Consider the following 23,549-nt stretch of genomic DNA (forward strand, 5'->3'; position numbering starts at 1 on the left):
TCCCTTCAGAACAGGATCAGGGTCTGGGTCGTGCTACACCTGCAAGTGCCATTTCTTAGTGACTGCTGCTGACTTGAGAAAGCAGGACAGAGGAGAGCAAGAAAGAGCTTCCGGCAAGTTCTAATTAGTACAGCTTAGAACAGAAGATTATCTGTGATTTGATGTTGGGGGTTGGCCTTAAGTATTGTCTATTTGTATGCCAGGTTTCTGATCTTCAAAGAAGGGGCCAATGTGCTTTGGGATAATGTTTTTGTATGATGTAAAGATTTGTCACTCTTTAGTTTAATAAAATGCTGATTGGCTGGTAGCCAGACAGGTAGGATCCATGGGGCAACCAGACTAGGAGAATTCTGCGAAGAGGAAAGGCAGAGAGTCAGATGCCAGCCAATCACTGAGGAAACAAGACATGTAGAAAATGAGGTAACACCATAGCCATGTGGCAATACACAGACTAACAGAAATGGTTAATTTAAGATGTAAGAGCTAGCTAGAACTGTACCCGAGCCACTGGCGAAAGAGTGCTGTAAATTAATACAGTTTCTGTGTGATTATTTGGGTCTGGGCAGCCAGTGAACGAATGTGCAGACTCTGTTTATGCCATGAGTAAGGCTGTTCATGGAGGGGAAGGAAACAGTATTGGCTTGCACTAAAGTTTTGTTCTGAATCTAAAGAGTAAGCAATGCATTATGTTTCAATTTACTTAATATATGTTGTGATGTTGACACAGGTCCTGTGTCAAAGGTCCAAGGCAGAAGCCATTTGTTGTGGCTCTAAGAAATGATGTTTGGACTGAGCACTCTCCGTTCAGTCCTCAGTACATACCTAGACTGGGGTAGATTTACATCCTCAGTGCATACCTAGGCTGGCTTAGATGACTGTAGCTCAGTAAAATGATTTGCTGCAAAAGGTATATGTGGCTTCAAGATCATTGCCTTGAAATCGTTAACTGAAGGCATTGATAATGAAACACAGGCAAGAAGGAAGTCTGAGCAGACACTTCTCTGGTTCTCAGTGTGAATTCAATGACAGAATTGGATATAAACAGAACTTGGCAATCCCGTATGAAGTCCTTTCCCCCACTGCCATAAGCCAGGTACCTGGAATTTCTACCAGTCCTGAATCTGAGATACATTTGAGGCTTCACCAAACAAAAGTCTATCCTAGTACTGCTGATGCGTCCCTGGAGCAGCTTTCTGCCCAGCTTGCAAGTATTCCCACTGGAGTTTCCTTTGTAAAGCTATTGTTTATGGCCTTTCCAGCCAGGACCAGGGCCTGCCTGGTGAGTACCATTCTTTGCAGGAGCTTCCTAAGTCTTGCAAGCTTCATCATCTCCATATTCTCCTTGTGCTGTTCCCCTCCCTCCTCCCTTCAGGAAGGAATTTTTCAGTGTGCAGGAAAAAAGCTACACAACAAAAGGACTAAGGAATGATGGGAAATGGTTTCATAGGGAATGGTCTTCTGCAGTCTTCATGTTCCAGAGCATCAAGACCAAGGCTGTCATGGGAGGTATTTTCACAACCGTGTGTGGTCACTGATTAGAAGAATTTCCCATAGAAACCTCTTCCTCATTTTAGTACATACATTATTGCAGAAGATTTTTTTAAATTATTATTTTTTATTTTCAATTTAAGTCTACAAAAGGGCTGAAAGATTACAGCTGTGAACAGCTGCACAACTTTTAACCAGAATCACAAGTCGTGGCAGTTCCGCCCCTAGCATTTTCCTTCTGTGTCCCTTGCTCTGTCCCTGTCCGTCCCTTACATGCAGATAAACTTATACATCTATTGCAAATAAAATGTACATACCACGGTACTTAACTCCTACTTTTGCCTACCTCTTAGAAATAAGAATATTCTGCTGCATAAATACAATATTATTATACCACACAATATTATCAGTAATTCAATAAGACCATATAATAGTATATCTTAAAATCCCCTCATTGGTATTAGAATCGTCATCCAGGGTTCCGATACTTTCATCTGATCATTATTGCACTGCAGTTCAGCTTTCCTTTGGAATGGAGCTAAGATTTATAGGGAACGTCGGCCTTTCTTTGTTTTCTCAGGTTCTTCTTCAGTTTCCTTCAAGCCGAACCTTCCGGCAGCAACGCTAGATAGTGGTGCCGGCCTTCCTAGTGCAGCAAACCAGGAGCTGAAGTGCCGCAGGTTGATCTGCAGCACCTTTGCAAGTAGAGCAGTTTGATTACATGACGAGTTGATGAATTTCCTATTTTTCTATTGAAGAATCTTTGTCAAGAGGGTCCAGTGCTGGGCACTGGCTTATAATCCCCACACATTGTAGTAAATTGCATGGATATGAGGCCATTCCAGACTGCATACACATTGAGACCCCACCTTAAAACTAACAGTCAACCACCCAACCCAACACAGCTTGAAACAGCTACGATTTTCGGGGCGGGGGGTGGTCAGACTGTTTTGAGACCATAAGATGTACTTTTAAGGTTTATTCCTGGTTACATAGTCTGCTCTTTTATTAAATAGGGTTTACTCCTGGTTAAATAGTCTCTCTGATCTTTTCTTAAAATCAAATTCATCTCACTTTGAATTATTATTCATGCTCATGTTATAGCTAAACTTCTCAAAGTACTTTTGGAATGAAACGGTAACAATCTGCACCTTTTCACACCTCCCCTCATGAAGTCATTATTGGAAGAATCTCGTTCCGTGTCTGAAAATTCATTTGTGAACTAGTCTAATAGACATGTTTCTCCATATTTTAATAGATCCTATGATATACAGTTTAAATAACAATAGTTTACTCTCTAGCTTCATAAATATCTCTGTCAATGTGAGGTTAACGACTTGTTATATGCACGATAGCTAAGATGGAAACAAAGAAAAAGAAGACGACACAGATACTTTTGACCCAGAAAAGACGAGAGAGGGAGGCCTGAGAATGTTTGAGAGCCCGGGTTCTCAGGGGTTTGAGCATTCTTTCTCTCTGAGTGAGGATGGCTGCCCGAGCCCCAGCCCATTTCCCTGGGCCCTGGAGACGGTACTGGTAGGAGGTGCAGGGACCGCAGAAAATCTCCTTGGCCAGCTTAGTATCCCAGAGGAAGAGAGAGAGCAGGTTGGGTTTGACCCCTAACTCTGAAGCAATTTCATCCATGTAGTCGATGAACTGAACGTGACGAGAGTCTTTGGGGCTTTTCCTAAAGTTGAGGCGAGAAGAGAAACATAGAAGCATCAGGTCTCAGTCACGGGGCTGTTCCCTGACTTTTCAGTAGAATTTGCTTTTACTGGCTTGCTGATTTCACTATTTTACACTCATTAAATCTTAATTTCATACATTTGCCTCCACTCCCTTAGCATACTATGGCCTCCCAATACCTGATGTAAAATCCCTGATGGCTTTAAAGTTCTCAAGTGCCCAGGAGAGTGACTGACATATATAAAAAGAAAACGCTGAAGGCCTGGATTCCCCTCCCAGTCACAGACTCCAGTTCCATGGTATGAATCAAATTAACACAGAATATAGAAGTTACAGTGGATGAAACTCCATTAGTCACTTTAAGTTTTTAAGTTACATAAACTATCTTCTCCATATACTGATTCTGTGCACAAATTCTTCCTTTAATATCCCTAGATAGTCATGAGTTACTGTTTTCAGAGGACCAAAGGCTTGAAGACTAAAAGCCTCTCTGCAGGCAGACACAGCGGCACACATTTGTAGTTGCAGGACTCAGGAGGCTGAGGAAGGAGAATCACCGCGAGTTCAAGGTCAGCCTGGGCTGCATAGCGAGTAGGGAACCGTAGGGAATACCAACATCTACCTGCCAGGCAAGCTAATAGCGGCAAGACTTGTGGGGGTGACCAGGGAACCTCTGATTGGATCTGAGGCCTGCTTCACAGGAAGACATTCATGCCTCCTGCTAGAAACCCGGTAAAAACCCCACGACTAAAGAGGCAGCAGGAGAGAATGCACTGTTGTGTAGTTAAATTTGCGTGACTCCAAACTACCTTCTAAACATTTACGTTTCCACCATAAACAAAGGCTGCTGCTCTCAGCCTTAGTTGGACAGTTTCTCTCTGTAACGAGGTGATGAATTCAGGGACACGTGGTGCTGAGAACCACAAGTGGCTTGGTGCTCTGCCCTGAACAGGGCGTAAGCGTTGTCCCCTCCAAGGTTAGGAGAATATCAAGGGAGAGGGGGCGGAAAGAATGGGAAACCAGATGATGAAGAGAAAGGCTGCAGAATGTTGTCTTCTGGATCTCATGAACCCTCCGTTTATGCAGGGTTACATACGTGCCTTTTCATGCAAATATATAAGGCACTTTGGGCATGACTCCCTGACCTCACTGCCCTTCTCTTTATTCCCTATATTGCACTCAGTCCCCTCAACCACCCACACTGTCTTGTTTCTGTTTTCATGTCTCCAGCACAGATGATTTTACATATCTACAATATCTAGGACCCACAAACGAGAGAAAAGTACAATTCTTGCCAATGAAACAACTTGTTTGTGTTTAAGGCTAAAAACTCCTTTGCGAATATAATGCACTTTTCCGTTATCCCCCTGGACACGGGCATTGTTTCCCTAACCTGGCTACTGTGACTAGGGATGCAGTTAATATGCTGAGCAGTTTGGCTCTGTGGTCTGTGGGCCTGGGGTCTTTGGGTAAACACTGAGAAGCGGCATATCTGGTCGGTCTAGGTTTAGGGAGAATTGCATTCTCCTCATCATGCAGACACAGTGCTCTGTGGTTATTTAATACGTCACATCTGATTTATATTTCACAATCAGACCCATGTTTAGAAAAACCCGAACACGATCTCACTGAACTAAGATTATCTTGTTCGGGCTCATATAGGTGCAAACTATAAAAAAAAGAAAACAAAATCACATATCTCCCCCAGAACAGGTTTTGTTTGTTTTAACAAAAAATTAAGTTCCTTACTCTTTGGTCATTTTCCGTCTCTTTCTGTTGATGTCAGCCATCATGTCTTTCTTTGAGGGCAACTTTTTCAGTCCTGAGAAAACAAGATATTGACATGAGGACCGAGGCACACAAATAAAGAAAAAAATGAATTAGAAATAGAATAGAATCATCAGGCCTTTATACAATTTCTAATCAAAGTCTTAAGTGTAAAGAATTTCAAAGGAAGAGAATTTCCTCTCCACCGGCATGCCCAGGATGTCAGTTAGGGAGGCCAGCTTTCCCTTTAAGATAAATAGCTGTTTAAACTTTTCTTAGTTTAAATGTACACTTAACATCCTTAAATACTTTGAAGGATGCTTAACATGTCTTGCAATCTTCCAAAGATGCCCAAGCTATATTGGAACCTGACTCAAAGTTTCTCTTATTTGAATGCTGCTTAGCATTGAGCTTACATCCCAAATGCAATGTTTCTGTCTTTTGAGTTAAGAACATCTCTTAGTTTTCATAGTGCATTCCTGAAAGTAGACACTGACGGAAAATGTCTCCAACAGCGATGACTACATTTTGAAAGGAGAACAAGTAATTACAGGTGGAAATTCTGTATGTGTAAATGTGTCAGGGACAAGGAAGATTCAGCAAACGGAATGTTACATACCACTAGGGAGGCAGGACAAAGAGTGGTAGGCACGCTGCTTATAAACTATCTGCTTGGTGCCTCACCGATCGCACAAGTACCCTCAAATGTTTTAAAATACATTTCAAACACAAGCATGCAAATCATGAAAGGGGCAGAGCTGGAGAATTGAAATGTCATGTAGGACTTTCAGTCACTGCAAGACACTCATGCACACCTTGTGAAGCAGCAATTATTCTCCGACAATATAGGATATGGAAAGATGACACACACTCAATAAAATACATGTGCAAGCTTGTCCAGACGTTACTGTCTATAATAATTCTAAGTGGCCATCAATACAAAAATGCTGTAGATATGTATGTCTATATGTCCGTATGCATATATTGAGTAGAAAAGAGTGTGGAGTGCTATGTATTAAGTGAAGAAAATGGCAGTAAAATGCAGGTTCAGTTCACACGATTGTGAGAGAAAGGAGCCACACACCGCACAGGGCACATCTCCCAGCATTCAGCATTCTCCTCCCATTCTTCCATGCTCTGCTGCCACCTTACTATACTTTTCCTTGTGTTGCAGATCATAGGCTCCCATTTAGCTTGTTCCTGCACACTTCGTTTCGGCCAACCCTTTCCCCACCCACCCTTTCCTCCCCCGCATCACTCCACTGTCTGCTTGAACTTTCCTGTCATAATCTACTATTCTATTTGCACAAAGGAAGAAGACAAAATGGCTTCACTACACTTCTGAGATGTGTCCTATGTGGTCTGTTCCTTGTTTGATTTTTGACCGTGGTCGATGTATGTTTCCGTAAACCTCGCCCTAAGTTGGTTTTCTGCTGAGAAGGAGTAAATGAATAGACAGTTGTATTAAAATATAACCTCATTACAATTATTTGTTTTGCTTTTGTAATTTTTACTGTTTGGGTGTTTTCATTTTTAGTAGAATTTTCTTAAAAATGAAATATAAACCTTCAGAAGAACCCAAAGTCATTTCATTTATTTATTTGTTTGTGTGTTTATGGGTTTCTCAAGACAGGGTTTCTCTGTTTAGCTCTGGTTGTCCTGAAACTCTCTCTGTAGACCAGGCTGGCTTAAAACTCACAGGGATCCGCCTGCCTCTGCCTCCTGAGTGCTGGGATTAAAGGCGTGCACCATTACCGCCTAGCTATACTAGTTCATTTTTAATGGTCAAATTTCAGATAATTTTATCTAATGAGAGAGATCTACGAAATAGAAGACCTCTGAGTGGCTCTTAAATCACAGAGCATTTGGAACATACTGTAGTCATGGGAGATCAGTACATACCGGTGAACACTTGCACAACCCATCGGCTTTGGAGCTCTGATGTAGGGATGATGGCGCCAGCTGGCTGGATGATGCCAATGAAAGCTAGAGTCGGCTTCTCTAACCCAGGAGGGAAGACGAATTTAAACATGGAGTACTGGCTGTCCACGACTGTTGGTTCGTCGTGCAAAAAAGGGAAGGACAAAGTGTAGCCCGTGGCAAAGATGACGACGTCTATGCTCTCCTCAGTTCCATCCTCAAAGATGGCCGATGTTGAGGTGAACTCTTTCACGTTTGGTTTTATCTGCACTTTTCCAGTAATGATGCGATTTGGCAGGTCATCACTAAACACCGTTCGGTGGTCAAGAATTCTGTGTAGTGAGAGATATTCATACGACTTCTTAATTAAAATGTAGTATAGGCAAAAGCTCTGGAAAGGGTTGCATAGCTTACACCATTTTTATTCTGCTTTTCAGCATCCTCAGAAGGCAACGTAGTTCATTAGTAAAGACACGGTTTTCTGATTCAGAACTGAACCTCGATATTTGCTCAGTCTCTTACCCGCTATGGGGCCTTGGACAGACCATAAAACAGTTCGATCTCACTTTCCTAGTGGTAGAACACTAATGATGGTGCAAGACCATATCAGATTTGCTAGTGCACACTGATTACCTTTAGATAATAATATTTTTATAAAGAATAAAATGTGTTAATTGCTTATTGAGACAGAAATGTACTATGCATTCCTGACTGACCTGGAACTCACTTTGTAGCTCTGGTTGCTCTTGTACTCACAGATACCACAGAGTTCTGCTTGTCTCTGCCTCCTAAGTGATTGAACTAAAGGTGTGCACCACAAAGTATGTTAATTTTGATGTATTTATCTATTCTTGATACTATGTAAACTAGGTTGACATGAGTTAGTCATTAATATTTCCTTGCATTTGTTGGTTAATTATATTTATTTGCTTATTTATGTGTGAGTGTGCATGTGTGTGTGCACGCGAGGATGTAGAGGTCAGAGGACAACATGTGGAAGTTGAGTCTCTCCTTCCACCACGTGGGTTTGAGGTCCACATTGTCAGGCTTGGTGGCAAGTGTCTTTATTTGCTGAACTATCCTAGCCCTAGTTGCTAATAACGTTAAAGACTTAAAGAATGAATCTTCAATGAGAATGTTTGTGATCAGTGACAGTGAGACCTTTCATAATTTCAGTTTAAGGTTTGAGCTATGAATTAGCTGTAGGGAATCAGAGTCCCCGGGTACATTGACACAAAAGTAATATTATTAAACATATTTCATAGATTGTAGATACTTTATCTATAAAAAGAAACCTGCAGTCATAATCTGACCTAAGTTTGGATTAAAAACTATGCATAATTTCTTCTAGGTATCTCTTAATGATTTTCTGTTTTCATTCATTTAAACTTTTACTATATTTTTCCCTGGGATTTTAAAAATTTACATTTATTTACTTATGTATATGTGTGCACATCAAGTGTGCCACAGTACACGTGTGGAGGTCTGTTGTGGGATTCCCCTCTGTAGGCTGTGAATATGTTTTATTAACATTGGTTAATGAATAAAACTGTGTTGGCCAGTGGCTTAGCAGAGCAAAGCCAGGCAGGAAATCTGAACAGAGATATAGAGAGAGAATAGGCTGAAACGACATGTAGCTGCTGAAGGGGAAAGATGCCCAGAACCCTCACTGGTAGGCCAAAGCCTCACGGCGATACACAGATTAACAGAAATGGGTTAATTTAAGATATGAGTTAGCCAGGGATATGCCTTAGCTATTGGTCAAGCAATATTGTAACTAATATAGTTTCGGTGTGATTTTTCAAGTCTGGGTGACTGGGAAATGAACAATCAGTCTCTGTTTACAGAGGTCAGAGAGTAACTTGTGAGAGTCAGTTCTCTCTTTCCATCATGTGGATTGAGGATGAAATTCAGGTCATCAGGGTTGGGAGCAGGAGCCCTTTACCCACCGAGCCAACTCTCCAGCTATGGGGTCTGAAACTTCAGTACAGGGAGCTACTTAGGATGAAAAGAAAATAGGACCGAGAGTGAACACACAGCAACATCAAGTCTTATATGTCTTTTGGAAGAAAGAAGAAAAAAAATAAAAGCAGCCATGAACACGGAAGAATTAGAGAAGGAAGACATGGAATGGTGGACAGGATTGGGCCTGAGAACTGGCTAGTGTAGAATGAGATGAGAGAAAACAGCTAAGAATTCTCAAGTAGAGAATGAGTTTTGGGAAGATGTCTATCCACATTGCAGTGGTCAGGACTAGGGTGACTGAGGCTAGGAGTCAGGCAAAAGGGATAGGACAGAAAGACAGGTCAGGTGAAGAGATCAGTGGCCACAGGTTGTAGTATGTGGATAATGAATTGTGCTGAGTGATGATGGCTTTGACGGTGAGCATGGAATCAGAGTTTTTAATTTAGAGAGTGAACGTGAAGGCGTCGACACACGATGGCAAGAAAGCAGGAGAATGTGACAAAGCGACCTTTTACGAATTTCAAGTAAGACAAGTTTTAAAGTCTCTACTTCCCCACTCTGCACAACTCTTTGTGCACCTTGGTGGGAAAACAAAGAACCCTCAGTAGGAAGGAAATAATTTGGGTATTTGCCATAAAAACAAGTGCCCTGAGAAATGAATGCTATCACTTATCCCCTTCATGTACTTAGAGACTTAGTCCAATAGCTTAAAGATATTGTGTACTTAAAATTCCAAACATTACCTGTGCTGAGGCTTCAGTCCATAATTGGCATGGTCAAACCTCAAGTTTAACTTGTTCTCTATTTGTCTGTTGATCAGGAATTTGGGGGAGATCTTTTGGACAGCTCTATTATAACGAGTGAAGAGCGTGGCATCCATAGGATTCCCGTTATCCCAAACTCGGTTCCATATCCATGCCCCTCGTCTTGTGCTGAGAAAAACCTTAAAGAGAGGAGTGGTTGCCTAGTAAGTATTTAGCTGCTAATCACTCTGGTCTCAGATCTTTGGAGTGTTTTTTTTGTTTGTTTGTTTGTTTTTGTTTGGCTGTCAAGGGAATGGAATTAACTCCTCATATTGCCTTGTCCACCTAGCCAGCTTCTTTTCGCTGCCCCTACTTTAAAAAGAGATCCAATTACTGGAAGTCATTTTAGTTAATTTAGCGTATGTCATGAGTCTTCTTTCCCTGTGATGTTTGCTTCAGCTATGTTAGATGTCTGGAGCATGTGAAGTCCCAAAATATGGGGAAAAACCTACAACACAATAGGTTATTAAGTTGAGTGTTAGTTTGTATTCAGATCCCGTGTAAGTTCTTTCAAGTAAATTTTCAAAGTGAGGGAGAATGTGGGAATGTGGCTTCTAGGATTGAAACACCCGGGTACAGAAACCCACACTGGAATTTTCTCACTTTCACAACTGGAAAATTATAAACAAAATGTTCGTAATGCAAAAGAAGGGAAGCTACATTTTTATAAGTAGTTTGTTCTATTTTGTATGACTTAACAAAATCTTGAAATGAAGTTTTTTTTTTTATTGATGCTATAATCATTAGAGTGATGCCGTTGTCATGGACATCTGTGGCTCATGTGCCCCAGAATCGTGACATGAGTCACTTATTTTACAAAAAGTGCTCAGTATTGGAAATCTTGTATTGTTTTCGATAAAGTATGAATCAAAATAAGGAAGTTAATTTTGAGTTGTATGGATGGTCTTCCACACTCAGCAACACTCACTACGGAAGGACGGTTCCTCTTCCCCTATTATTTATTTGTTCATAGTTCAGTGGAGTCTGTGGAATTTTTCCCTTTTTCTTAACAACTTCACACACACATCAACAATACATTTTAAATGCTCAGATTTGTGTATATTCATTGTTCTTTAAACTTCATTTCCAATATGAGAACAGTGTCTTATATAAGATTCATTTCACTTTGAAATTTCCTGTGTAGCTCCCTGTAGCTAATTCTAAGTTACCTAACTCTAGTTAGATTGTTACTTCCACGACTCCAATACATTATGGTCTCTGAGTGCTGCCACTTGGGATTCTTTATTCTCTTATGCATATTTAGTCCATAGAAAGCATGCCCTTGCAGTTCAAATGGGAACATCACTGCTAAAGCCGGAGGAAGCCTACACTCACACATTCTCTTCCGGTATCAAGGTTACACCCAAGAGCAGAATTGACGCCAGACCTGTTCAGCGACACGGCTGATCTCGCTTGCCACATCTGCTCCAGAGTTCCCAATGCCAACCACGACCACTCTCTTCCCCTCCAAGTTGCCTGGGTGCTTGTATTCCCAGGTGTGGAAATAGCGGCCTTGGAACTGGGTGATTCCTGTGAAGGAAGGAGCCAGATTCCTCAAGTCACAAGCAGAACTGGAGAACACTGGTTGGTAAATTTCATTCCTGAACTTGAAGTTCACGTTACTTAATTCTCTTCTTTGTACTTGGACCTTGTGCAACTATTACAGAATATTCTCCACAAAGGAAGAAAACAGTCAACAGCAGCGACTATTCAGCCCAAACCAAAACCAGAGCACATTTTAAAAAGTAGTCAATAAAATTATAGCCATTTATGATGTATTCCATGTGTCAACTCTTTGCCACCTTCTAATGTTGTTGTAGTTTTCTCATTTTCTATTCAGTGATGTGAGACTTTTTCTTCACTTTTTATAGCGCTTTGAAAATAGACAAACTCGTAAAGATGCTTAGCAGGATACATCAGTGTCATTCAAAAGCAATTGAATGGCAACCACATACACAGTTTTAAGCTTCCCAGAAGCCCAGAAGTGACGAGAATGATAGCAATTCTTACTTCATATTTTACGTAACTCAGGATACTCTGAGATGCTAACATATAGTTAATGTAAGGTTACTAATGTGATTATTTATATGCACCTACTGTGTTTCCTAAGTGTGGTGATTAGTTTGCAAAGGAAACATCTTAATTTTGTGTCCTTCACATATCAAATGGTCATCAGTGACATTTGGCTAGTCGCCACTCTTTTTAACACTATAAGCCTGGGATAGTAGAAGTTTCAAAGCATTCTGAAAAAAAATATATTTTAAAAATACAATTGCCGGCCGGGCGGTGGTGGCGCACGCCTTTAACCCCAGCACTCGGGAGGCAGAGGCAGGCAGATCTCTGTGAGTTCCAGACCAGCCTGGTCTACAAGAGCTAGTTCCAGGACAGGCTCCAAAACCACAGAGAAACCCTGTCTCGAAAAACCAAAAAAAAAAATACAATTGCCATAAATTATAAAGTTCTATAATGCATTGAGTGTGCCAAAGACTTCTAAAATATCTCCAAATTTTTATTTTCCTCTGAATCCACTTCCATTGTTTTTTTTTTTTTGAGTCTTTATCATCATCATCTCTTAAATGGACAGTTTAAACTCTTTCTCATTGATGCTCCTGACTCAACCATCTTCCCCTATCAATTAATGTAAACTGATCTTTACACAGTACAAACTTTATTATATACTTGCTTTTCCTACATGCATGTGCATACACGCATGCGTGAGCACACACACACACACACACACACACACAGAGTAATGCTTTTCCATTGACTGTTAAACACTTCTTCCAACCTAGCACCTCAAATGGGTGCCAGTCCCCGAGCTCTCCCCACGTTATCCCCATCTTCTGCTTTTTACACAGTTTCCTCTTCCATGAAAGTCTCTCTCAGACCTTGTTTGTCCGAGAAACTCTGGTTCCCAGTTCAATCTTCACTTCTATTGCTAGATCTTCCCTCTGTTCTATGAACTTACGACACCCTCTCTTGTACCCCTCTGTATAAACACCTGCGTCCAGTGCCTAGGATAGGATAGGCACTGAGAGTACAGAAAGAGACAACTGGCAAAGGGGAGCATTTCGGGGTGAGGTAGAAACCCAGTGCAAGGGAAACTCCCAGGATCTACAAGGGTGACCTTGTATACAAGGGTATATAAGCTAAGACTCCTAGCAATAAGGGTATGTAGCCTGAACTGGACATCTCCTGTGACCAGGCAGGCTTCCAGTGGAGGGATTGGGACACCAACCCAGCCACATAACTTTCAATCTACAGTCTGTCCTGCCTATGGGACACGCTGGGATAAGGGTGATACAGAGATTTTGTATGACTGGCATAGAGTGAGTCCTATGCCACCAGAATGAGCCCAACCCGACACCATCTGGAGCTCCAGGATCCAGAGACTGGATAGCCTGGAGACCTAGGGTAGGACCAAACATGACTGGCAAAATATGCCAATGTAATAATGCCTAACAATATTCTGCTATACTCATAGATTGGCGCCCAGCTTAATGGTCATCAGAAAGACATCACTCAGCAACTGATGGAAATATATGCCAAACATTAGGCAGATTTCGGGGAATCCTGTGCCTGAGAGGGATGAAGGATTGTAGGAACCAGAGGGGTCAAAGACACCACAAGAAAACCCACAGAATCAACTAACCTGCGCTCATAGGAGCTCACAGAGACTGAACTGACAACCAGGGAGCCTGCTTGGGACTGTTCTATGCCCTCTGCGTATATGTGACAGTTGTGTAGCTTGGTCTTTTTGTGGGATTGGAATAAGGGTTGTCTCTGACTCTTTTTGTCAACTTTTGGGACCCTATTCCTCATCCTCATACTGGGTTGATCTGTCCAGCCTTAATATATGGAGAGGTGCCTAGTCTTACTGAAACTTGACATGGCATGTTTGGTTGATATCCATGGGAGAATATCACCTCTTTTTTGAATAGAAGTGGAGGAGCGGATGGTGTTGCGGTGGGGGTGAGTGGGTGGGGCTATCGCTTAGGAGATGTGGAGGGAGGGACTAGGAGAAGAGGAAGAAAGGGGAAACTGTGGTTAGGATGCAAAAATTAATTAATTTCCATGCAAAATTCGAGAAGTCATTGTTTTTTTACCGCAGCATAGTACTCTAATGTGTATATATTCCACACTTTCTTCATCCAAGAAAACATTATCCTGAGCGAGGTAACCCAGACCCAAAAAGATGAACATGGGATGTACTCACTCATAATTGGTTTCTAGCCATAAATAAAGGTCACAGAGTGTATACCTGGTGAACCTAAAGAAGCTAAATAAGAAGGTGAACCCAAGGAAAAACATATAGTTATCCTCTTGGCTAAGGGAAGTAGATAAAATTGCCGGGGAGAAAATTGGGATCTTGGGGGTGGGGTGGGTTGGGGATAAGGAGGGACGGGGAGAGAAAAGTGAGAAGGGGAGGATTGGGGGAACTTGGGGAAACAGGAAGATTGGGATAAAGGAAGGTTGGATAGGGGAGCAGGGAAGCACATATCTTAGTTAAGGGAGCCACCTTAGGGTTGGCAAGAGACTTGAACCTAGAGTGGCTCCCAGGAGCCCAAGGCGATGTCCCCAGTTAGTCCCTTGGGAAGCTGAGGATAGGGAACCTGAAATGACCCTATCCTATAACAATACTGACGAATATCTTTCCTATCACCACAGAACCTTCATCTGGTGATGGATGGAGATAGAGACAGAGACCCACACTGGAGCACTGGACTGAGCTCCCAAGGTCCCAATGAGGAGCAGATGGAGGGAGAACACGAGCAAGGATGTCAGGACCACGGGGGGTGCACCCACCCACTGAGACCGTGGGGGCTGATCTATTGGGAGCTCACCAAGGCCAGCTGGACTGTGACTGAAAAAGCATGGGATAAAACCGGACTCTCTGATCATGGCGAACAATGAGGACTGATGAGAAGCCAAGGTCAATGGCAAGGGGTTCTGATCCTACTTCATGTTCCGGCTTGGTGGGAGCCTAGCCAGTTTGGATGTTCACCTTCCTAGACATGGACGGAGGGGGGAGGACCTTGGACTTTCCACAGGGCAGGGAACCATGACTGCTCTTCGGATTGGAGAGGGAGGGGGAGAGGAGTGGAGAGGGGGGAGGGGGAGAAGAGAGGGGGGAGGGGGAGAGTAGTGGGGGGAGGGGAGGGAAATGGGAGGCTGGGAGGAGGCGGAAACTTTTTTTCTTCCTTTTCTCAATAAAAAAAATTAATTAATTTAAAAGAAATAGAATTCTAAGAGTCTTCTCACACACACAGCAGAGGAATACCTGCAAAATCCTGTAGAGGAATATGCTTCTCAGTGTAGTGACCACTGCAGACCATTATCCCATCAAAGATGTATGTTTTCTGCACCCCATCAGCTTCCACCACAACGTCCCACTGGCCAGAAGATGAAAAATCAGGGCGTTTCCTCACCGTGCACACCTTTGTCTAGGAAACAAGGAGCAAAGCCCGAGTTCTAGGACATTTTTATCCACTTTTGCTTCTTTTCCCTCCTATAGAATTTTATGTTAAAGTAGGTAAAGTAGCTCTATGCACAGCTCCTGGGTGGTTAGGAGTTGTGTGCACATAAGGTTCCTACAATGTCCATTTTTAAAATGCAATGACTTCTTAGAGCACAAAGTGCATTGGTTTTTATTTCCTATGACCTTTATTTTTACTTTACAAAATTAACCAAACATTGGAATTCAGGTTCCAGCTGGGATGGTGCTCATCTGGCGGGGTAGCTGGCTCTGGCAGGGCAGACTCTGCCTCGACCAATGAACATGTGGTGGGCATGTTTCACGTCTTACCTGGAACTGGATGTGTTTCATGAGCCCAAAGTGCTTGACGTACATCCTGAGATACTCCATCAATTTGGAGTTGTGCATGTAGTTGGGGTAATGGTCGGGGATGGGGTAGTCGCTGAAGGCTGTCATCTCCTTGGACGTATTGCAGGTCAAAGATTTGTATATCCCAAGCCTTCCATTTTCTGGTATCTCCTAAAGGAAACAAAACAACCCTTGGTTTCCAGAATGTGTCAGGGGTGACCAGAAGTGTGGTATTTGGTATACTTTTCTTTGAGAAGTCATGATCTGGTTTTCAGGTGTTATGACAATCATTCAGCAGGATGAGGGAGTTAGTCTCATCTCCTGATGAGGGTTCTCTTGCTTTAATTCTATTTATAGCGAGTGACTCTGTGGTAACAATAATTATTTTACAACAGAAAGCAGCAGGCTCCAAGGATGCACACAAACTGAGACAAAAGTAGCTCAAAGAAGGTTTGGAAGGGAGACTCCCAGTGGACAAAATCTGCCTCACAATGGAAGGGATTTGTTTAGGAGAATATGTGTGGTAGAGAATAAAATGCTTATTTGCTTTGGAACAACAACAACAACAACAACAACAACAACAAAAGAGTCATGCAGCTATGAGATATATTAAAGCACTCATGCAGCTATGAGGTATATTAAAATATTAAAAAATGTTAATGGCAGTAATAAGATAACTGTGGTGCGTTCATAAGAACTGTTTTCAATGATCCTGTATTACGCTTCACTAAGACTCATTGAAGTGGAGATTTCCCTTCCACCCTTCTAACTTCTGGAGCCACTCTGGAATAGACCCACTCCTTCAAGTTATTAATGATGATTCTGTTTGTAAGGAAGCACACCTTTCATGGTAGAGACATGTGTTCCCAGTAACTAACTAACAACACAAACAACATATAGGGTGGTTTTGTGATATGGAAGAAAATGCCACAACTAATAACAAGTTTGCTAGAGGGAGAATAACTTTTGCATGCTCTTGGAGTTTCAGCACTCTGATGCAAAATTTGCATATCAATATCCTAAGTGTTATATGTGGAGTTCCCAGGGGCATGAAACAGTAGGATTGGGCTTGTGCCACAAGGAATCTCAAATTTATTTAAATATTTATCACTAATTTGGAAAGCACACTTAAGTAATAATTTACATTATCAGTTTTATTTCTTAGTTGAATAGAAACAACTCTCATACACATTGCTGGTGTCATGCTCTGAAAATATTTCTAAAATTACCTTATATTTCCACAGCCCTCCGATGTCATTGCCCTTTTCAAAACACGTAGGTTCTAGTTCCGCCTCCAAACAGCTCTTAATGGCGCCCAGTCCGCTGACTCCAGCCCCAATCACTGCAATTTTTTTTACTGTCATGGTCTCTTGAATTAAGAAGAATTATTTCAGTGTACTTCTGAACAACAAAACCAAGGTTCATTGCTTTGTCAGTGTCCCACCCCCTTCATTTTAGCACTGACATATTTTTGGGCCATGACTTTAACTGCTTCTATCCTACCTTATATTATCTTAGCATACGTATTTTATTTTAATTATATATGATATAACTATTTTTCTCCATTTCAGAACACTACACACCCACATATTTAAACAACAGCAGATGGGAAATCTTCTTAAAATATACATTTCTCCTGAACATACAGAGATTTTTTTTCCTTGTCATTACTCCCTAAACACCATAGTCAAAAGTCTATTTAGGGGAGTTGTTGGGTATTACCAGCAAGGCAGACAAGTTTTAAAGTGTGTGGATTGACTATATGCACACGTGTTGCTACATACATAGCACATGAGCACTGCAGATGCTGACTTCTACAAGGAATCCTAGAACCAATCGCCTGCATGTGCAAGGGACGACTGTGTGGTCATTTTTAATAGAACATCTGACCAAAACAAGATTTGCAATGAATTTCAAGATGATTAGCAACCCTTTATTCTAGAAACATTCCAGATTTTACTATATTATTAAAGATTGATTTTAAACAGTCAGGTTGTGCAAGAATCTGCTTACTAATAGCTAGCAGGGTGTACAAGGTTGCCATACGCTTTTGTTGGATCGTTGTACCACAGTCTTATTGTTGTATTGTTTTTACTCTATTTTAGTTCTGTTCTGTACTTGACTTCCTCCCAGTTAGGTCAGATGTATTATATTTTAACACCTGCATAGAGATGGAAAAATAATGGGAAGATCGAATAGTAATCTGTCCATTGGGTTTTAAGTCTCTTGGGTGATGATTGTGGGAAAAGACATTGATAGTCCAGGGACCTAGGGTAAAACCAATACTATGGGTCTAAAAGAATAACACAGAACCAAAGAAAACCCAAAAACCCATAGTGATAAAATGACTCCTAATTCTGCTATACTCATAGATCAGTGCCTTGCTCAGCCATCGTCAGAGAAGCTTCCTCCTGCAACAGATGGGAACAGAAACAAAGACCCACAGCCAAATAATATGCAGAGAGTGAGAGATCTTGGACCAGTCAGCCCTAAGGAGAATGTCTCCATCATATCCTTCCCATAGGGGCTTAGGGAACTCCAAGGAAGAAGAGGTGGAATGAGTGTAAGAGCCAGAAGGGATGAAGGACACCAAGATAACAAGACCTTCTAAATCAACATGAGCAAAATTCATATGAACTCAGAGAGTCTGCAGCAGCATGCACAGGGCCTGCACGGGGCTGCACTGATATCTCTTGTCTCTTTAACAAAGAACCTCTTTTTATTTTATTTAAATAACATTTTTCCATTTATTTTACATATCGACCATTGTTTCCCCTTCCTCCTCACCTCGCATCCCCCTCTTCTCACTCACCCCCATCCCCTTATTCTCCTCCCCTGTCTCCTTTCCCTTCTAATAATGAAACCATTATGTGCAGCTAGGCTTGCAAAGCATGGGCTTTACATATCAATTCCCAAGAACTTTCAAGATTCATGGCAATGTTCCCCAAGTCTACTACCCCACTCTCTTCTTCCATGTCCCAGTCCATCAATTCTATATTCCAAGAGCACCACATGTCCTGGCAGGTTGGACAGGAAACAGTTAGACCCTGAGGATGGTAAGCAACTAAGTCTTTCTATTCCAGCTAAAACACCTTGGCTGGCTGTCCTTTGTGGTTGTAAGGCACCAGACATCGAGTCTTAAGAAACAAATCTGAAAGAGCCATTTCCATTCTGCAAGAGGCCTGATGCAGTGCTTGCACCATGCAGAATAATAAGTTTTCTAGGTTTAATTATAAGCCCACCTTCCCCCATCTTCCTTTGATCATATGCCAGCTGTTTTAGGTACAAATGTACACTTTAAGCCTTGCTCTGGGCAACCTGATGTTTCCAAATTTCCCGTAGGCAATGTACCAGGAAGTTCCTAATACCAGCTGTCCATAAAATATTTCCTGAGATCAGTGCCTCTCAAAATACAATCAACAGGACACATGAAGGGTTCTCTATGGGGTTCAGAGAATGTAGTTTCCTTTGCAGTAGTTGGGGTAGTCATAGACTTATGCTGAGTAGGAGTGGAAAGAAGCATAGGGACTTTTCTCTTTTGCCATAGCGTTCCCCATTCGTTTCAAATTCTCTGATATTCTCCAGGGGAATTGGTCTCCATTTCCCCACTACATTCTCTTATTATTTTCTTGTGTCCAAATTATCAGAAAAAAAACCAACAGTGTCAACAGCTGCAAGACCAAGAAAGGAGACACCCAGAACCAGACATCATTCCAGAAAATCAAAAGAGATAGGATGGAATCTTCTTGCAGGACCTTTGTCATACAGAAAGGACCTCAAAGGGACTCTGCCATGCAGCGAGCCATCCTCTTTACAAAACACCCATGCTGATCCTGGTGGATGCAGGGCACCTACCACAGGTTAGTGTTTCCTTTTATGGGATTCCTGAGTGTGTGAAGGAGTGGGTCTCTGATTCTTGTACTTCTTCCACTTGGACTTTTTTCTTTCTGTTGGGTTGTCTTATCCAACTTTGATGTGATGGTTTTGTTTTATCTTACATATTTTAGTTTGCTATGTTTTCTTGTTATCTCTTAGAAGCCTGTTCTATTCTAATAAGACAGGAAGGGAATGGATCTGGTGTGAGGGGAGTTGGGAGGAATTGGGAGGAGTAGAAGGAGGGGAACAATATTCAGGATACATTATGTGAGGAAGAATCTATTTTTCTGGGAATTTCCCTAGACCCAGGTTTCTCCATAATCCCATAATGGTTTCTTCTATCAAGGTATCTCTTTAACTGATCTCCCTCTCCATCTCTCCTTCCCCCAACTCACCTATCCCTCATCCCCTCTCCTCTACACCCCCTAGTTCCCAGTTCACCAAGGAGATCTCATCTGTTATTTCCAGGAATCCACAAAGATGACCCCAGTTAAGACTCCTAGCAATAGTGGAGAGGGTACCTGAACTGGCCTTTTCCTGTAATCAGATTGGTGACTATCCTAATTGCCATTATAGAACCTCCATCCAGGAGCTAATGGAAGCAGATGCAGAGATCCACAGCCAAGCACTGGACCGAACTCTGGCAGTCCAGTTGAAGTGAGGGAGAGCAAGGGAGTCAAAATCATGATAGGAAAACCCATAGAGATAGCTGACCTGAGCTCTTGGGACCTCACAGACTTTGGATCAACAGTTGGGGAGCCTGCATGGGAGCAAACTAGGTCCTCTGCTTGTGGGTGACAGTTGTGTGGCTTGGTCTGTTTGTGGGGTCACTGGCAGTAGGACTAGGATCAATCCCTGGTGCATGAGCTGGCTTTTTGGAACCTATTCTCTATGGTGGGATGCCTTGTTCAGCCTTGATGCAGGGTGAGGTGGGGTGGGGCTTGGTCCTGCCTCAACTTGATAGGCCAGGCTTCATTGTTTCTCCATGGGAGGCCTTGCCCTTTCTGGGGAGTGGATGTAGGATGAGGAAAGAGGTGGGGGAACAGGAGGAGCAGAGGGAGGAAGAGCTGTAGTTGGTATGTAAAACAAATTAAAAAAACTTAAAAAATCTATTTTCCATAAAAAATAAAAAATAGAATGACTGTTCTAGCATGGTATAAATATTATCTCTGCATCCTCTACCTGGCTTCTAAGGCTCTTGGTGAACCAGGCTTTGCCTTATGCTTTTGTGTCTCTAACACGACCCCTCCCTCTGGCCTGCCAACATTGTGACCATCTTGTTTTGATATCTTCCTGCTCCTTTCTCCTTTTGCACAGAGGTTCTGATCTTCTCCGCACACGGTTAACGGCAGTTTTCACTGATATCTTCTATTCTCATGGCTGACAAAACACAGCTTAGAACTTTACTCTGGATTCTAATTTTCCTTTGTTTAACATTTTTTTTTAGGATGTGTCATATCTCTTCTTCATTTAGGTGAATGTGGAGACATCCCATTCGCTGACAGTAAGCATCATAGTGCCTGAGGGCAGTGTAGGGACTCAATGACAGATAAGTAGGCTCAGTTTCCTCAAGTCCAAGCTCTGCTTCCTTTAGTCCTGTCATGATAGAGGGATCCCTACTGTACTTAAATTTTTAAGGACTGTTTGTGGGTATTCTTGTTCATTTTTTTCTTACTCTACATTATGACCCTGAAGAAATTAATTATATGTGTGAGTGTTTTGCCTGCACGTGTGTCTGTGCACCACCTGCATGCCTGGGGCTAGCTCAAATCAGAAGGGGTTGGGTCCCATGGAACTGGAGTTATGGATGGGTGTGAGCCACCGGGTAGGCGCTAGAAATTTAATGGGGTCCTTTGCAGCCCGTGATCTGAACCTCTGGACACTCTCTTAAGCCCTAATACATTTTGATTCTATTTTGTTAGGGATGAAGACTGATCACTAATTTAGGTGAGTAAAAGGCTTTGTTATCTATTTTAGTAACTGAAGCAAGCCCATGACCATTCTCTATCTATCTATCTATCTATCTATCTATCTATCTATCTATCTATCTATCTATCTATCTCTCAATTTCTTTTGTCCTTAAAGGGAATGATGCATATAGTGGCCATCCAAACAAACAATAAGCTATCTGAAGAATTCATTCTCCCAGCTGTATAGTTTTCAAAAAGAAAAAAACAGTAATCCTGATCAAGTTGAAATGTTAGTCATATTCTGTAGCTCAGAGTGACTAAGGAGGCAGGTACTTTGGGAAATAAAGCCATTGTAGTGTGTTAATGCCCAGCTTTTATCCTATTTCTTACTAATAAGTGATTATATATTTGCATACATACATATGCATATGCAACCTGTTTAATCAATTTTTAAATCTTAATCTTTGTAGAATTTTCCATATATAATTTCAGCTGTTATTTTAGGTTTTTCCACTATTATAAATAAACAGAAGCTTTCTTATTTTTGCAGCCTTTGTCATATAAATTTACATCCCCTTTACCTCCTTTCTGTCTGTTTCTATTGTATCTATTACTCCCAGGCTACAAGAACACAGGCATCTCTCTTGGAATGGTGCCCTGGGCATCCTGACCTATGTATTGGGGAATGAGTCTGCTGGGTTCCCTACCTGGATTTATATACTCTTTTCATTCCATTAACTATAGTTTCTGGGTTTTCCTCTTTTCTTAATTTCATGTCTGTATGAAATTCTGATAAAAACATTTTGTATTGTACAAGCATAAAGTCAACAAATGTTTATTTATTATGAGGACCATTTGGTTGGAACATCAAGGAGAGCCATGCACATCAGTGTGGCAGTAGGTACGGTGCATAGTAAAACCTAAGTGCCAAAGTGAGAATTGCTGCATTACCAGAATAAATAATTGTCATTTATTTAACTTGTGTTCCAATCTAGGAAAAAAACCTATTTTAAATCAGAAATCCTGACAATTATGGGCTATAATTTTGCAACTGGAGAAGAGTGATGGAAGTCAATGCAACAGGAATCTAGGGGAGGAGTCAGAAGAAGGCAGGAGAATCTATGGAAGTAGCTTGCCAAGCATAGTTCCCCAATCTCCCCAAAGTAGAATTGTACAACTTACGGTCTGTCCTTAATGGATTCAGCAGTGTTGATTTTTCTGTCCTTAGTGTCTCAGGTTGGGTTGCTTCTGTGCCCAGGGACCGTTAGCAAAGCTGCAGTCTGCTCTTCTTGGCCAGTCCTTGCGGTCCGCTTCCCAGGTGGCTTCCCACTCTAGAGGAGCTGGGCTGCGGGTAGCTTTTTCCCCATCTTCAATCCTCTTTTATGTTTATCTCCTCCCTTTTTTTAATGAGAGGGCAGGATCTTTCTGTAAGCTCCCAGAAGGACCCACCCTTTATGATTCTCAGAAAAAAAAGTCATGATCACTGCAGATAGAGGTGAATTGTTTCTACACAACTGCCAAAAATCACTTCCAAGAAAGATTTATCTCTCTAACTTCCTCTTTAGGAGTTTTCAAGCACAATTAAATTCTCCTTTGCAAATTTTGTCAAGATCCTCCAATCCTAAGGCATTTGAGCAGCTGCTTCCAACAGGATATACTTCTTACTTTGTGTGTTAGGAGTCTCTAGCCCTAACAGGACACTGGTGGACAGATGCAGGCACAGAGGCAGAGGCATGGGAAGGGACGGACTCCTTGTTGGAATTTGTTTACATGGCCATGTAGGTTGATGAATTCCCCAGCAAGCCTGAGACCATGCAATGCTGGCAGAATCCTCCACAGTTGATAGTAAAGCTTTCCATCCACAGTAGAAGGCCTGAAATCCAGGGAATTTCTGCTTTTATAAAATATTTGTGTTGTTAGTTTGTCTAGTTGCATAAAACATAGGGTTTCAGTGAGACATTTTCATATACATATGAAATGTCATTTGATCATAGTCTGCCCTACATGTCTCTTACCATTCTTTTAACTTTTAATTAAAAAAATTTTGAGAATTTCATATGTGAGTATTGTATTTAAATCATTACACCCCTCCTTTTTCCCCTTAAGCTCCTTCCATGTCCCCCTATTCCCAATCAAACTTGTGATCTTGTCTTCTTTAATTATCTTTGATACATACACACACAATTTTTTAATTTTTATTTTGAAATGGACTTAGGGCATATGAAATGATAATGTTCTCTCAAAGAGTCATAGACTGCACAACTCCCAATGCTAGGCATTGGAAATATCTTTTTGAATTGTTGGCCAACG

The 23,549-nt window shown here is 41.7% G+C and overlaps 1 protein-coding gene across 1 annotated transcript; it reads right to left on the reverse strand.

The window, feature by feature from the left end:
• Nucleotides 1-1,632: 1,632 nt before the first annotated feature.
• Nucleotides 1,633-22,578, reverse strand: LOC126511302 (flavin-containing monooxygenase 5-like). The gene is made up of 9 exons (XM_050158359.1): nucleotides 22,422-22,578; nucleotides 16,683-16,822; nucleotides 15,436-15,624; nucleotides 14,911-15,073; nucleotides 11,017-11,159; nucleotides 9,570-9,769; nucleotides 6,844-7,193; nucleotides 4,924-4,996; nucleotides 1,633-3,175 (listed from the first exon to the last, which is right to left on the reverse strand). Exons 2-9 carry the CDS (start codon nucleotides 16,815-16,817, stop codon nucleotides 2,818-2,820), a joined length of 1,611 nt encoding a protein of 536 aa, XP_050014316.1. The 5' UTR covers nucleotides 16,818-16,822; nucleotides 22,422-22,578; the 3' UTR covers nucleotides 1,633-2,817.
• Nucleotides 22,579-23,549: the final 971 nt, after the last annotated feature.

This window comes from Alexandromys fortis, unplaced genomic scaffold (assembly GCF_014885135.2).
Source record: "Alexandromys fortis isolate MF-2015 unplaced genomic scaffold, M_Fortis_MF-2015_v1.1 scaffold_97, whole genome shotgun sequence".
NCBI lineage: Eukaryota > Metazoa > Chordata > Mammalia > Rodentia > Cricetidae > Alexandromys > Alexandromys fortis.

Coding starts and splice junctions, on each gene's coding strand:
- LOC126511302 (XM_050158359.1), bottom strand. CDS start 16,817: ATGACAGTAAAAAAAATTGCAGTGATTGGGGCTGGAGTCAGCGGACTG. Junction 15,625..16,682: donor GAGGGCTGTGGAAATATAAG/GTAATTTTAGAA, acceptor TGTTTCCTTTAG/GAGATACCAGAAAATGGAAG. Junction 3,176..4,923: donor AGACGGAAAATGACCAAAGA/GTAAGGAACTTA, acceptor CCTCAACTTTAG/GAAAAGCCCCAAAGACTCTC.